This window comes from Melanaphis sacchari, unplaced genomic scaffold, assembly GCF_002803265.2.
Source record: "Melanaphis sacchari strain LSU unplaced genomic scaffold, SCAv2.0 Contig64_pilon_pilon, whole genome shotgun sequence".
Classification (NCBI taxonomy): Eukaryota; Metazoa; Arthropoda; class Insecta; order Hemiptera; family Aphididae; genus Melanaphis; species Melanaphis sacchari.
The window spans coordinates 1,316,615-1,333,415 of NW_020271462.1; the positions used below are offsets into that span (position 1 = coordinate 1,316,615).

Below are 16,801 nucleotides of genomic sequence, written 5' to 3' on the forward strand. Positions count from 1 at the left end.
GCATTATTGATGTATGGCTATTAATAAATAAGTATGACTGTATAGTTATTATTTTAAGTATATTGTTCTCTATGGTGTTAATTAATGATAATTAATATATTATAATTACATTATAAACAACTCAGCAATAGTCAAGACTCCAATAATTTAGTATTCTTTACTATTTGGAAACCTAGATGGCTAAATATGGTTTTTTGTCTCACAAAATATGTGTGAATTGCATGATTTAATAATTATTATTTATTAGTATAATATATACCAAATAACTGTTTCCAAGTCTTAATTTAAAAATAATTTTGTTTTTAAGTTTTAACCATGAAAAGCTTTCAAACTTTCCATAAAAATTATACCATTCATTTTTATTTTTAATTCAGTTATTGACATATAATTAAGCTTAGAAGTACTTAGGAATAAATAAAGTACTTATAACTTATACTGTTTCACATATAAAAACTGTTTATAGTAAAAAATAATATTTTTAATGATACATGAAAAAAATATGTTTTTGATTTTTTGGAAATAATTAAATTAAATTTTATAAATAAATGTGAATAATTAAAATTAATTTGTTTGCATGCAATTATATTTATTACATAAAATAAAATGTGTTGTTTACATATTTTTTATAAACATTTTCATAAGTCAGAATAAAAAGATCTATATAATAAAATTTAAGACATTTGAACAGAATGTTTCCTTGTAAAATATAATTTAATATTTTAATATGTTTCTGTATAAATTAAATAATTTCTTTTTTTTAATACTCTAATACAGGGATTGCTAACCTTTTCAATCAAATGAGCTACATTCAAATTTTCGAGTCTCAGGTGATCGAGATCTAGGTCTAAAGAATAATTATTTATTGTTTCTTCATAATATAGTCAAGTTAAAATTGATAATAATATAAATATATAATAGTTTGTTATATACCTAAACTATTCCCACTATCGCAACTGACCGATAATTGTAAATTCAAAGTAAGTACATATATATAATAGGTACAATATAGCAATAATTATCCAATTATTTATTATGCAATTGACCGATAATAGTAAAATTAATTTTTATTTGCGATCGGCCTATATTCCTAGAAAGATCAACTAGTTGGCGACCACTGCTCTAATCCACAACAATTTACATTATTTAAAGAATTTCTACTTTTCTAAAAAATCTAAAATAAATTCTAAATTTCTTAGTTCATACTCACATTATTTTTGGACGAAAAATAACTTAATTTAGATACTTTTGAATAATATTAACTTGAAGTCAACACATTAATCTTAAAAAAAGTAATTTATTAAGTTAAAAGTTAATTTGAAAAAAACAATCTATACCTAAGAGGCACAATGATTACATGTGATGAGGGTGGTTACATATATATTGGTACATTAATACTACCAGAACTAACTTAAAAATATATATTTACATGAAACACGGGATGTGAGAAGCCATCCATCAATGACACTCACTAAATTAATTAACTTAATTTTAACTTTTAATTCATTAATACCCAACCTTGCAAAATAGTATTGATAAATTAATTTACAATAAGATTATTAATTTTTTTATGAAACAATTAATTTTAATTTGTTACACATTGAAGAAAAGATTTTTATTCATTTAATTAAACTTATATTTAAACAAGGAAGTATTATGAAAGTAAAGCAGGTAAAGTAGTTTAAGATAATGATATAATATAGATACTAAAAAAAAAAAAATTAAAATTAAAGTTTTGTAATGTTTAAATAAGTTATGAAGCAATATTTTAATTTTTACTTTTGTAAAATTGTATTATAAGTTGAGATAAATATGTTATTCATAACTTTAAGATTTTCATGTGTAAAATACCTATGTAGCTTTAACTGATTCAAGGTTTGTAAAGTATTATTGTTTATTATGGAGCTTTCTAAGAATGTTATTGTGTTATCATGGTGGCAGATTTGTTAATTATGGGTTTCATTTATTTTTGTTTATTACTAGTTACTTTTTTTCATTTGTTTAAGTTTTTAAGTTTTTCAAGTCTCCATCATAAGTTTAAAGCACCTTATATCACCTGATCCCCATTGTATTTGTTCATTAGTTAGGTATAATTGATTTTATTAAAATACTATAATGGTTATATTTAAAATAAATTTATACTTGCTAGTATTAAAAAATAAATAGTATAATATAAGTGTATCAAATTTATTTTGATATTAATATGTCTTATGTCTGGGGGTAAAAAAAATTGTATGACAAAAATAATACAACATTTTTAATATTTTTAGTTAATAAAGTGATGTGTTCCAAAATACATATTTGAACACTATGTTGAAAATGTACAAATACAACATTATATCTAGTAGTTTTCTTATCAACGACACCAATCGTTTCAATTTTAGCTTTTTACCATTTTCAGTTATATTCTGTGGTTTTAGCATCATAATCAAAATATATTTTTATATATTAATTTAAATTTTAGAATATTTAATTGAAAAGTTTTATACCAACATTGAGCTATATTTAACAAAAATAGTAGAAAATAAACTGATTTAATGCTAGATTTTTCCATCCTCTTATTATTATAATTATTATTAAACTTAATATCTTTAAAATTAAAAAAAATATTTAATAAAATTTACATTATCAACAGTAAGTTTAGGGTAAAATAAAATATAAATTAATAAACTATAATTAAGTTGACTTATAATTATATAACCAAGCTTTAATGCTATTGATACATTGATTTATTAAATTACCTATATAGATAGTCAAGTCGACATCTCCACATTTAACTAAAAGCATTTTATCAATGGAAAAACAAATGATTATTTATTTTATTTTCAAATAAATCAATCCATTTATATACATAAACAATAATGAGGAATTTAGATTTGTTTCTTGAGAAACTCGTCATTTACAAAATAATTGTGTTCTATTTGTAAAGTACCTAAAATGAAAACAGTTCTCAAGTAACACAATGGATACCATACAATTTTAATTTTTAATCAAAATACTAATATGTATATTGTATTACCTATTTCATAAATATGAAAATGCAAGAGTTATCATCAATATACAAACAATGTTATTCAGTAATAAATTAATTACAATTATAATTTATAGTAATATTAACATAAGGATTAGGTAAGCTTCAATAAACCTTCATTTAAGCACCTACTTCTTTTAACATTTATAATAAGTAATATATTATGCTTGATTATTTAATTAAACCTGAACTAAGTTAAATAATTGTTAAAAAAAAAAAATTAAATTAAAATTATTTTTTAATTACTGTTGGCATCATAATAAAATAATCAGAAATTCTGACTGGAACTTTTGTGATATAATAAATACATTTATACATGTTTATAATCATTTTTTTAACAATATACTATATTGCCATAAACATTAGAACAAACTTCCATTAACTGAGCATTACTTTATAATCACAGAATTAACAAATTTAATTTCAATACAATTAAAAATATCTTGTGAAAATACTAAGTTGAAAAATCTATAAAAATATTTAAAAAATATTGTTTACATTATTATTTTAAAATTATTTGGATATTCATTCCATTTTATTATTTAAGTAAGTAATCATATATTAACTGAAATATTTATTATAACACTTAAATATAAGCTATATTATTATTTTTTAGATAAATGTTTATGAAAATTGGTACATTATATTCTATATAAATTCTTGAGTAAGAATTTTTTTTTTAATATACACTTTAGTTAGGTATGTTTGAGTGAATGTTGTCAATGACTCAATTTCTGATTTTCTGTTTAAATCACATAACATTAATACCTAAAAAAAATAAATGACTAATTATTTATGAATCATATTGTTATATTGCAGGAAGTGTGTATTAAATTGTTTGTGCATTGATAATTTTAGTTTTAGAAGTAAAAAATTATAGGACTGTGCCCAGGTAAAAATTATAAAAACAATTCCAATTAAAATTTTACTAATCAAAGGCAAACAAAAAAAAAAGGTTTTTAAAATGTATTTCTTGACATAAACATTTTGTGTTTTAATTGAAATCTACAGATAGGATTGAATGATACTTTTAGATTTTTTTAAAGTACTATAATGTATATTATAAATAATATGAATAGTACATTATTATAAAAATTATACTAATAATTTAATGAATTACTCTACTAAGAATCTAAGTAAAATACTAATCAGTACCTATTAACTACAATATATCATTATAGGAACAAACCATTGCATTTAATTTTAATAATACCTGTTCCAAAAGCTTATGATTGGAATTTATATACGGTCTTTTTAAAAGTGATTTCAATCTATCTTGATCCAGATTAGTTAAAGTAATACTTGGTAAATTTAATGATACTATGTCTGTTGGATAAACTCCTAGCCATTTTATTGATGGCACGCATAGCATTTCATTTTGATGAATCATTGACTAAAAAGTTAAAATTAAAATCAATATTTTTATTACATAGATTTATTAGATAATATATGTTTAATTTTATTAAGTCAATATAGTTATTATTTATTTCTTACACTGGAGCCAAATCTGTAAACACACATTATTTCTATACCAAAAGGATTTGCATCAACCAAAGCTAATATTGGAATATTTAATTTGCAAGACAATTGTTTCACAAACAACCTGGTATTGATATCAGGAAATCCTTTACCCTAAAAATAATTTAATATGGATACTCAATGTAATATTGCCATCTTGTTAAAAATAAGATAAAAGGTATACATAATAATTAATAATCATAGTTTATAACTCACAGTAATTATGACAAATGTACATTTTTTTTTATTTAATAATCCTTCATTGATAATTTTTTGAAATGATGCATTTTTTTCAATTATTAGAATATATTTTGCATTTGATTCTAAATTTTCTATTTCTAAAACATCCTGAGGTATTTGTATACCTACAGCAATAAACAAGTACCCATAATATTCAGTAAATACTCGGTAAATAGTCTTTTTTAAAGTTCAAAACTAAAAGAAGGTAAGAATGTACATATAACAGTAAATGATACCTACCTAATATATTACCATAACATATACCATTCATCAAAGTTCAATAATAAGTATGATTTAGCAATACAGGTATCTATTATGTTAGAAAAAATATCTTACTAGCTTTTAATATTCATTTAATTAAATTGCTAGGATAACCAACTACCAGTTAAATACCTATCTATTTCATAATTTTTAAGTTTTATTAAGTTTTTATTGAAATAAAATGCAAAATTACTAATATGATAAGTTCAAAGGACTAAGAATTAATACTTTACCTTCTGTAGTACAAGAACAATCAAGAAATTTTCCATTAGACATATAAATCATTAGATCTCCTGCTACTAAACCACTAGAAGATAATGTAATACCCAGTTCCCAAGATTTTGCACCTAATAAACAACATATATCTATAAGTGCCTTCCTTACAGTATTGCTATGTTTGAATAGAATTGTATCTCCATAGTATAGTTCTCTGAAATGATTTAAACTACAATTAAATTGAATATTAAAATGTAAATAATATATTTAGCAATAATAACACCACTTCATATTTATGAATATTATACACTTTTTAATTTTTCATACATAAGTATTTTGATTGTAACTACAATTATCTTATATAAATATAGTATTTATATTAAAGACATTATCTTAAGATTTATAGGCACTATCTTCCTGTTATGTACCTAGGTTGTAGCACTTGTTGGTGTCTAATTTATTATATTAGGTATCCTGAATACATAATTTAACTTTTGATTTGAAAATTGTTTTACCTATTTAATTATTATTATTGGTATGATTAACATATTTTTTCTTTTAGTTATGCATATTGCCGTTAAAATAAGAAATCTTTTTATACATTATAATGTATAATCAAGTTTTGGTTATAATTGGTCATTCTTCTTAAATTTTGAATTTTAAAAAAGTTTTAAAAACTTTACCTTAGTAAAAAAAAAAAAAATGTATTTAATATTATTATATATTACTAGTGATAAAATATTAAAATAGAAGATTATTAAGTTTATTTTAAATGATAAGTTTATAATCATTACTAAAAAAATATACAACATATATTTTAAATATCTAGTTAAATTTTTAATGAAAATTATAATATCTTATTTGATTGTTATAAGAACAGATTTAGATATTTTTTTAATATTTTTTATGAAAGTTTTAGATATTTTACAGTCATAAACATTTTCATTCTAACAGATAGAGAACACAATAAATTTCCCGGAAATTTCAAATTTTTAAGACCCTATTATTTATTTTTAACATTTTCAATTTACAGATGTGAAATAAATTAATAAATATTGTATGATACCTATTTATTTTTTATTATTTAGCTTTTCACTGTCCCAAAAAAATTCATAAATCATTATAAAAAAAAATACATTTATGTCTCACTCGAAATCAAAAAGTAAATACTTAAACCTCATTTAATTATATCAGTTGTTATAAAGATTCAGTTATTGTTTTATAAAATTTAAATAGATTTATAGTTACATATTAAAGTAAATTAAGTTTCATACTTTCATCATAAATAAATATTGTTATTTGTGACTCATTTTACCTTGTTGTACATGATTTTTTGGTCATTAAATTTTTATAAATTTTTGACAAAAGATAAATGATAATTGTATAATTAATTCGACTTCGCTTGCTATGAAATTGTAAAGTCTTAATCATAATATGTTTTTCACTATTATACACACAACTAGAGCTACAAAAAACATAATAATAACAATATATTATTTTTATTTAGGTATAAGTATTTTAAATACATTTTATTAATGTATTACACTAAAAATTAACTATAGATAAAACATATATTAATAGCCAATATATATACCAATAACTAACAGAATCAGTATAACTTAGATACTTATTTATGTTTACTAGTATTGTCTTAAATAATTAGGTTTCTCACCAATTTGAAGGTTTAATTAAATTAATTACGAGTTTATTATTATTGTATAAATTGTTGACAATATTTAAAATTATATTTTCTATTCTCATTAAAATTTGTTTAGTTCTTTCATTTCCAGTATCATCTAAAAATTTAAAAACAAACAAAATTATTGAAATACATTTATGGTTAAATACAGTTTACTTAAGTACCTATACCTAATCATTTAGTTACGATTTTTTTTTTTTTTTATTTATAATTATTTCAAGATAAATTTAAAAAGTAGCAAATTATATAATTATTCCGAATTCCTGAATAGTAGATATCGAGTGTAAAGATATTATCATTGAGTAAGTCATTATAATGTATTTTTTGAAATTGTATTCATTATTTTGAAAATATTATTTTATATATACAATTGAATAATTGATTTCATAATTCCAAAGAGCAATATTTTTGAATTATTAAAATCGTTATTATTCGTTTAACCTACCTATTTAATTTAGACTAAATCTAAACTTTATATTCTATAAAAATAATTTTGTTTGTGTATTTTTTAGTAATAACCTAAAGAAACCTCGAGTTAAATTATCAAAATTGTTAATTAAACAATTTATTATCAACATTTGTGAAAAAAAATAAAAGATTTCTTATGGTCTATAAATAACTTTAAAAAAAAAGTAATAAGAAAACTAATTTGAAACTGGTATGTAGTGTAAAAATTCCCGTTTAAGTGGTTTTGCTTCTTTTTTTTTCAAAAATACTTACTTGTAGTTTTTAGTTTTAACTTCCTAAAAGTACCAACTAAATCCAGTTTTCAATTATAAACTATCCTTAAAGTGAAAAATCTCATTATTTTTTCTTCTATAAATCGTGTATACGTATTGTTATTATAGTTATTAGTTATTAGAGTTATTACTTATTACCAATGTACACAAATAAAAAGGATTGCATATTATTGTTAAATCAATACATCGCACTACTTAGAATCTACAAAACATTATCATGATATTTCATTTTTTTTTAATAAAATTTTTTTATGTTTATCGTGTGGAGTTATTTAATTATAGTACCTATAATTATTATTATGAAAGTGTTACTTTTTGGATATTTTTTAATGTCAAGTATACAAAAATACAAGTTGAAACTGAAATTACTTTTAGAGATGTGCTACAAATTAAAAATCGATAATATTATATGCACATTAACAATATAGCAGTATTTATGTACTAGGTACCTAGTTGTACTATATTTATTCTACGAGTATATTTACTATATTAACATAAAATAATTTTACCTTTAGAATGGCTGTCTATTAAAGAGATATACATTAAATATAAATCTACTTTTTTTTTATAGAATCAAATTTATACCCCTTTAATTTTAAATTCAGAATAAAATTTATTGCATATGAAAGATCATTATTTTTACGCTATTCATAGCACTATTTGTAATTATTTTAATTGTACACATACAATGTGTGTGTGTGTGCCCGCGCACGCGTGTAAATAAAAATAACATTGATATTAGTAGGAAACGGATTTAAAAGTTCTAAAAAACAAGAAAAATGCCTTCAAAAAAATACGATTTAATGCATTCATGAAAAAATTTTCTTTTTAAAATGCACCAAAAAAATGCTCTTAAAATTATTTTTTATGAAAAAATTTGTTTAATTATATAAATTCTTATTATTAGGTATTAATTATCTAATATTAGTATTTTCATCTAATTTCATGTAATTATTAATGTACAACGTATATACCTAAATGTATATACGTGTCATCAATAATGTCGTCTGGCATTACAACTCACATCAGTCACATTTATCTGATAGGTAATAACATAATAAATAATAAAAATAATAGTACGAAATATACAATAAATAATATTCAATTTAATTTTTTTTAAATGAATTTTTATCGAATTTTATCCATTTCTATATAAAAATAGTTTAAAGCTTAAAAATGCACTAAAAATGTCAAAAAATGCAAAATCAAAATTACATTTCTTAATTCCTTGATATATGAAATGAAATTTGTGCTTGGAATTGGAGAGCAATGTTTTCGGACATTCAGAAAAAAATGCAATTTATATTTAAATTCGTTCCCTAGTTATTAGTATAATAAATATTACAGATACCTTTATAGATACTTACTATTGGTATGCAATTTTGTATTCATTTTGTAGTTTTGGAATAATAAAATATATATCTATAATTAAATATTTTTATACTTATAAATTAGGCAAATTAAAGCTGGTAGTATACATATACTCGTAAGTCGTAGGTAATAATATAATATTTAAATATGTATAGGGTTTATAGATAAAATAGATAAAAGATATAAAATAAGTGTTATAGCTAATAAGTATTTTATTTAACACTTACTGATCAAAATAAATTTAGTACCTATATAATAATATATTAGTTATACGCATTACGCGTGATACTAATTACAACAGTGCATTAGTGCAGTAGTCTTTATGAAAACAAATAACTTACTTGGCAGAAAACAATGGGAAAAAAGTAAAATTCTCTAATTGGGTACGACAAAATCAGTGTAGCTGCATGCATTTATCTAAATTATTGTTCAGATGTTATCCAATATTGTAGGTATATTTGTATGTACAAGTGTTCTGTTTAAAAATGGTCGTAACTCGAAAATCGTAATTAATATGACATAATAGATCTACATATTTTATCATGGCAATTAGTAATTTAATGAATAATTGCATTCGAAATTGTTTAAGGTGATAGTTATTATTAATATTATTAGTTAATACAATCGTTTAACATAAATAGTCTGTGGTTTTAAGTTTTAACTACATTTGCAAGATTGAGACGACACGTGCGGATGTATATAACGTCCTACCTCTTAAGTATTAACTACAGACCATATAAAATCATAAACACAAAACAGTACAGAGGATGACCCAGATAACGGTGGGCTGATATATAGAATCATGGAAGACCTTAAGATGACTAGGATAGAGAACGTGATTACGTGAAAGAAAGATCAATGGACAGAGAAAATTGGAGAGAGGTTATTGCTACAGCGATGGACCTTAATGATCATTGAAATGCCTAAGAAAAAAAAAAAAATTATATTTTATAATTTATACCTACTATTTATTATATCGCTGCAGTGCATATCGACCTTTACTCAAAGTAGCGAAACGACCGTGTACATTATTAAAAAAGTAATAAATTATATCCAATACTAAATTATGTAGAATTATCAGCTTCAATTATGGTTATATATAGATTGTCACCAAATGAAATTAATAAAATGGCCAAAAGAGTAATTTACAAAAATTATGAAAGATTGCAGTCGTTGGTTGCAGACTATAATACAGTACACGTTTAGTATTGTATATATATATGTAATGCAATAATAAATTAGTGAAATACCTAAGAATTTTTAATAAGTACAATGAGTAAGCTATAATATGTCCTACAAGAGATGAAAAATTTATTGATTTTTAATACTCTTTTGTTCACAAAAGTCAATGTGGCAAAATTCGTTGGCAATGTCTCAAGAAATCTAGTTCTTCAAAAATATTTATAATTTTATCATAGATATCTTTTTTGACTTTTAAATAAATAATTCAATATGGATTACATACTAATATTAAGTAGGTAATTTCCATATAGAAAGAAAGTTTAGGTATGCCTATTACTAGATATATGTAGGTAGTAGCAGTGCCGCAACTTGGTTATTTAAGGCCCCAGGGCGAAATTAAATTGTGGGCCCTATAACCTAACTTATAACTATGTATAAAATACTATTATATAGATATTTTTTATCAATAAAATTAAGAGGTATGATAAATGATTATTATTTTGTTTTTTAACTATTAAATTCTATGCCATGGAAATAATATCTGTATATTATATAATTATTATATATATATATATATGTAAATATCTTTATTTGAACAATGTTTTATGTAAATTAACAATTTAAAAAATAATAATATATTAATAATCAATCAAATTTCATTCTTCTTGCTTTCATATTTGAAAAATTTGTTATAATTTTTTCTATATCTATATCTTTTGTACGACTCTGTTCGATATTTAAAACTGAAATATTAGACAGCCGCTCTTGTCCAATTGAGTTCCTTAAGTAGTTTTTTATTATCTTAAGTTTTGAAAAAGATCTTTCTGCGGTTGCAACCGTAACCGGCAATGTCAAATAAATTATACATGCTCCTAATACTTCAGAATAACTTGTAGCAAAGTCATTTTCAAGAATAAACGAGGCTAGTGCTTGGATACTATTTAAATTTTTATTACTTATAATTTCTTTGATTGATAGCAGTTGACTTGTTAAATCAGAACTTATATCTGATTGATACATTTGTATGAAATCATATGATTCTTTAACAGTAATTTCACTTGGTCTTAAAAGTGATTCAGGTTTCAAAAAATTGAAGATATTACAAACATTACGTAAACCTTTAAAACGAAATTTAAGTTGACTTAATATTGTGTCAACAATTGGTAAAAATACTTTAACTTTAAAATTATCTTGTGTAATATTTATCCTTCTGTCACCATCTACTTCATCAAAAAACCGTCGTGCTTTTTTTTGGCGAGCCTCTTTGTCATCTGTTGGAATACCCCATTTAATTGCCAAGTTTTTTGCATTTTCAACTACACTACAGTAGTCATTTCTTAGTTGCTGCATACAAGTATAGGCATCAGTTAATCTATCTAATGCTTTCTGGAGGTCAATATCTTTCTGCTGCAAGAGTTTAGAGACACCGTGCAAAGGACGCAATACTCGTTCCCACAAACATAACATGAGTAAAAATTCAAAAGATTCTATTTTTTTTTTAATTGAAATAGCCATATGTTTTTCATCAGCTTTACTACTTGATAAACTTAAATATGTTAATGATTTTATAACTCCGATATACCTTTCTTTTAATGCCGATACTGATGAATGCCTAGCCTCCCAACGCGTAGGACAAACTTTTTTTAGTACTTTAAGTCTGATTGTTTTAGCAGTTTCATCACCAAATGCAAGTGAAGCCCATCTAGGACAACTAAAACTAAAAAAATTGAAAATGGACTGTAAGGTTGTAAAAAAGTTGGATGCAACTTGTGTTGATTTAGCTGCATCACAAATCACTAAGTTAAGGTTATGTGCACAGCAGTGTACATAATGTGCATTTGACACAACGGAAGATATTCTTTGCTGCACTCCCGAATAAACTCCACTCATTACTGCAGCACCATCATAACCTTGGCCTCGACAATTTTGGACATCTAAATTGTATTTTTTTAATACGTCATAAATAAGATTTTCATAATCTTCTGAGCCATGTTTCTTTAATTCAAAAAATCCAAAAAAAGATTCTTTTACCTCAATTGATTTAGTTCCATAGTTTAAAACAACATAACGCAATATAACACTCAATTGGTCAATTTTTGTTATATCTTGTGTAGAATCTACAATTATTGAGTAATATTTAGATATTTTTACTTCATTTGCTAATATATTTAATACTTCTGAGGATAATAAATGAATTAATTCATTTTGAATTTTCCAACTCAGATATTTTATTTTATTATTTTCATTATTCAACAGATTATTTAAAACAGGATCAAAATCTGCCATCAGCCTTACAGTCCTGATAAAGTTACCTTCTGTAGTATTTATTTTAGTTTTACTGTTTTCATTTCCTCGAAGGGCAGTATTCCCTGCAGTTAAAAATAAAATAATTTTGATTAATCTAATTAAAACACTTCTCCAAAAAGTAGCTTCTTTAACAATTTTATCTTCTATATGTTTATCTATAGTTTCATTTTTTAACCAACGTACTCGGACTTCAGTGGCTTGAATGTGCTGTTGAGAGATTTCATGTGTTCCAATTTTTTCTCCAATATGATGCCAATCATTAATTCCTGATATCCAATTTATTTTAAAATTGCTATTTTTCCTATCAGCAAAAAGCCAACATGTTTCACAATATGTACAATCTAAAATAACTGAATAGCATATCCATGTTCTGGGTATACGCAATCCTGTGTTTGTGGTTTTGTAATAAAACTGTACTGAAAATCGTCTAAGGATACCTTTACCATCAGGGCTGTATGGAAATTCAATGTTTATGGGTTTACATGGTCCATGCAATAAAATACTTCTCTTCAAATCAGATTGTACAATATCCAACTCTTTAAAATGTCCCCGGTCAGTTGGATAATCGGTTGTTAAATCTAAACCTATAAATAAAACAAAATATACTATAAAATTATAAGGTAATGAATATCAAAATGATTGAACTATTTTAAAGTTATATAAATATCTAAATACATTTAATATAAATTAAAAAGGATTTAACAATGTACCTAATTATTAATATTTATTTATTTATTAAGCCTAATTTATATTTTTACATTTTTACATTTTAATAATTTTATGAAGTATAATTTACCTGGTTTATCAATAATGTTTGATTCAACATGATCACAAGTTACTGACAATTCCATATTAGTATTTGCATTTGTTGCATTACTAATTAAGTTAGTAGAAAAATTATCAACTAAAAGAAAAAAAAAATCACTTCATAAAATACAATAAATTTAAAACATTCATAACGATAACAATCAATAATAATAATATGATATTATGAATAATTATTATAGGTATATTATTAAACAACAAAATGGAAATTGCAAAATAGAAACAAAAAAATAAGTTAAAGCAATACTTATACAGTTGTACTATTAAGTATTAAGTAATTAATATCAACATTACTATAAATAATTCTATTGAAATATAATATAGGCATTTATTCTTATAAGCTTATTCAGTAGTTAATATTTTTACATTTTAATAACTTTATGAAGTATAATTTACCTGGTTTATCAATTATGTTTGATTCAACATGATCACAAGTTACAGACAAATCCACATTAGTATTTGCATTTGTTGTATTATTAATTAAATTAGTACAATTGTTAACTAAAATATACAAAAAAAGGTCAAATAAAATTATTTACAGTTGTGTACAGAATGTAATATTATAATAATTAAATAATTAATGTAAAAATATAAAAACTATATTGCTTTTAAGATTTAAGTTTAAAAATAAAATTACCATCCAGCATTTTAAAACAGTTATTTACCTGTATTATCCAAATTATTCTTTACTAAAAACATATTTAGTGAACCTTTTAATTTTTTTATTTCTTCCTCTTTTTTAAGTTTCATTTTTCTTTTTGCTGAACCACTAAGATGTTTTGACATTTTTACAAAAAGTATTGTGAAAATAACTAATAACTAATAAGTAAAAAATCACGTCACAATTAACACACGTTAAGTTGGGTAATGGGTAATGGCCAATGGGTAGTGAATTCAGAATTGGTAAGTTATAAATTAATAACTTGTGTTAAATCAAAACAAAACAAATAATGTTTTAATTCTATTTTTATTTTGTGGTGTTATAATAATACAAGAAGACAAATTGTAAATATTCAGTGTAGCCAACCAGCTAAGCTTTTCAATGTTTTCTTCATAAAATTATCAATTATATATATATGTGTAATTATTAATTATATCCACGATATCGTGATTGTATCTGTGTAATTTTTAAAATAAGATAAATATGTCGTATAATAGCGTTATTATCTGCTTTATATTTACATTTTTTCAATTCAAAAATTGTTGTTAATATTTTTATAATTAAAAACTAGGAAAAAATAATAATAGGTGGATCATTTATGGGCCCCTTCAAAAAATAAATTTAGGCCCTTTGGCAGGGCTTCGCCCTGCCTGCCCTGGTGCTAGTTGCGGCACTGGGTAGTAGGTACCTACCTAACATACCTATATCTATCAACAAGCTATAATAATGAAATTAAATTTTAAATGAAGTAAAACTTCCGTTTTTTTGTATAATATGTTGTTTTAATAGCTATTAATAAAAAGCCAAGATTTAATAAATAAATAAAATTAGTGTTATAATAATGCAGTGAAATTTCTAAATACTGATCACTAATAATTTTGTTTGTCTACTATTCGAAGATATCTGCTATTCGGAGAGTTCATGTAGAATCATTGTAGTTTATTCCCAAAATCTATTTGCTTTTTGGAGGAGTTAATTAGGGGAAATTTTACTATATATTATATATATATACATTCTGTTAATTTTTAAAATCTAGATAGATAGATTTACACATTAGTGATCAGAACATTACAATGATGTCTAATTGTTAATTCGTCTGATTTGTTGTCATTAATAACTGTGGTCCTTTGTTGCGAATTTGCAGTACCACTAGAAATAATTAAATAAAACTTCTATTTACAGAAACATGTTTTTTGATTTGCATGACTTTGAATTGTTTATTACTCAATCGGTACAAAAGTTTTGGAGGCTGGCATTAACTTTTTTGTTTTTATCAGGTTATAAAATTGTTATAAAAATCGGGAAATCTGTACTATATAGTTTCGCTGTGAACTATAGTTTATATTAATTAATATAAAAATGATTAATTGTGGGTAGTTGTAATAGTCGTAGTTTAATCAAATTTATTTTATACTTGACGTGGATCATATTGATCGTAGACATTTAAATCAATAATTTGACATATGAGAAATAAAGTTAAATTGATATGAGCATCAGGTTTTCTGTTTACATTGTGAAATACACTGTTCTTCATAAAAGTATATTATATATATAAAAAAAAAATAGAAAATTGATATTTTGTATGTAAAATATATATGAATATTATTTAAATATATATTAATAGTTTGATAATTATTTTGGGTTGTTTTATTGTTACTTGTTTTTTTATAATGCCACCAAAACGACGAAATATTGGGCGTCGCACAAATAATGCAAAAAGAATGAGAATACAAAGAATGAATGAATCTAAAAAACAACGCAAACGACGAATTGAATCAGTAAGATTATATCAGTCAAAGCAGTGTTTTAATAAAAAGGTAAAACAATACGAAACACAAATTGTATTAAATCATTCGAGAATTGAACTAACACAATCAACGTTATCATATGCTGATTAGAATTTGGATTGTAAAAATAATTGTTTACAAATGCAATCAAATCGATTGAATCAAATAATAAAAGTTGAACCTACTTTTGATGAGGAAAATCTTGAAATTGATCACAACTTACATTTAGCTGATGATGAGAATGAATGAAAATAAAGATGAATTACATTACAAATTATTTAAAATTTAAGATGAACCACTATAATGGGTTGTTTAAATTGTCCGTTTTAAATTCATCCTCTACGCCATTGATCACGGATGAAGATGAGTAATATATAATATTATGTTCCTAATATTTATGAATAGTAAATTATTTTTATTTATATAAATTAAAAAATTATACTTTAAAGGCCTAATATAAATCAATGTAATTTCAATTATAAGTAATCAAATTAATATTATAAATCAATAATAACAATTAATAGAATTATTATATCAAGGTTCAATTACATATATAGTTTTAGACCTTTGTAAAGTTTAAAACAATCATATTGTAGACAATAATTATGTATTGATACAATTGAAAATTTCTTTGTAAAATGTTGTCTTTTATTTCATTTATTTTGATAGACCCAGTCTTATATTGTTAATTTCAAAATTAGAGTAAATAAACTATTGAAAAATTTAAAATTTGAGAATAATTTTTCAGCAATATAATATTAGAATTTTTAATATTTTACATAACTATCTATTCATACAACTCACTAAAAAATTGAAAAATCTAAAATGCATACAAAAGTAATTGTCTTATATTTAAGTTTGATATTGAATCATAGGTCAATTCATTTTAATATAAAAATTATTAAAAATAAGTAACAACACAAAATTGGTATTGAATAACACAAAATTGGTATTGAATAACACAAA

The 16,801-nt window shown here is 22.9% G+C and overlaps 2 protein-coding genes across 2 annotated transcripts; both read right to left on the bottom strand.

Moving 5' to 3' along the window:
• Positions 1-3,676: 3,676 nt before the first annotated feature.
• LOC112600485 (meiotic recombination protein SPO11) lies at positions 3,677-7,054 on the bottom strand. Its single transcript, XM_025347726.1, has 7 exons — positions 6,936-7,054; positions 6,579-6,728; positions 5,281-5,477; positions 4,763-4,911; positions 4,523-4,660; positions 4,242-4,421; positions 3,677-3,796 (listed from the first exon to the last, which is right to left on the bottom strand). Exons 1-7 carry the CDS (start codon positions 7,022-7,024, stop codon positions 3,677-3,679), a joined length of 1,023 nt encoding a protein of 340 aa, XP_025203511.1. The 5' UTR covers positions 7,025-7,054.
• Positions 7,055-10,900: 3,846 nt separating this feature from the next.
• Positions 10,901-14,086, bottom strand: LOC112600385 (zinc finger MYM-type protein 1-like). Its single transcript, XM_025347580.1, has 4 exons — positions 14,053-14,086; positions 13,359-13,466; positions 12,568-13,146; positions 10,901-12,372 (listed from the first exon to the last, which is right to left on the bottom strand). Exons 1-4 carry the CDS (start codon positions 14,084-14,086, stop codon positions 10,901-10,903), a joined length of 2,193 nt encoding a protein of 730 aa, XP_025203365.1.
• Positions 14,087-16,801: the final 2,715 nt, after the last annotated feature.

What these genes read in the sequence shown, in the direction of transcription:
- LOC112600385 (XM_025347580.1), bottom strand. Translation starts at nt 14,086, where the DNA reads ATGTTTTTAGTAAAGAATAATTTGGATAATACAG. An exon ending in AAACATTATTGATAAACCAG is followed by an intron (nt 13,147 to 13,358) that starts GTAAATTATACT and finishes TTTTATTTATAG; the next exon opens with GTTTAGATTTAACAACCGAT. An exon ending in TAAAATAAATACTACAGAAG is followed by an intron (nt 12,373 to 12,567) that starts GTAACTTTATCA and finishes CAATAATTGTAG; the next exon opens with ATTCTACACAAGATATAACA.
- LOC112600485 (XM_025347726.1), bottom strand. Translation starts at nt 7,024, where the DNA reads ATGAGAATAGAAAATATAATTTTAAATATTGTCAACAATTTATACAAT. An exon ending in AAAAAATCATGTACAACAAG is followed by an intron (nt 5,478 to 6,578) that starts GTAAAATGAGTC and finishes AAATCATTTCAG; the next exon opens with AGAACTATACTATGGAGATA. An exon ending in TTGTTCTTGTACTACAGAAG is followed by an intron (nt 4,912 to 5,280) that starts GTAAAGTATTAA and finishes TTATTGCTGTAG; the next exon opens with GTATACAAATACCTCAGGAT.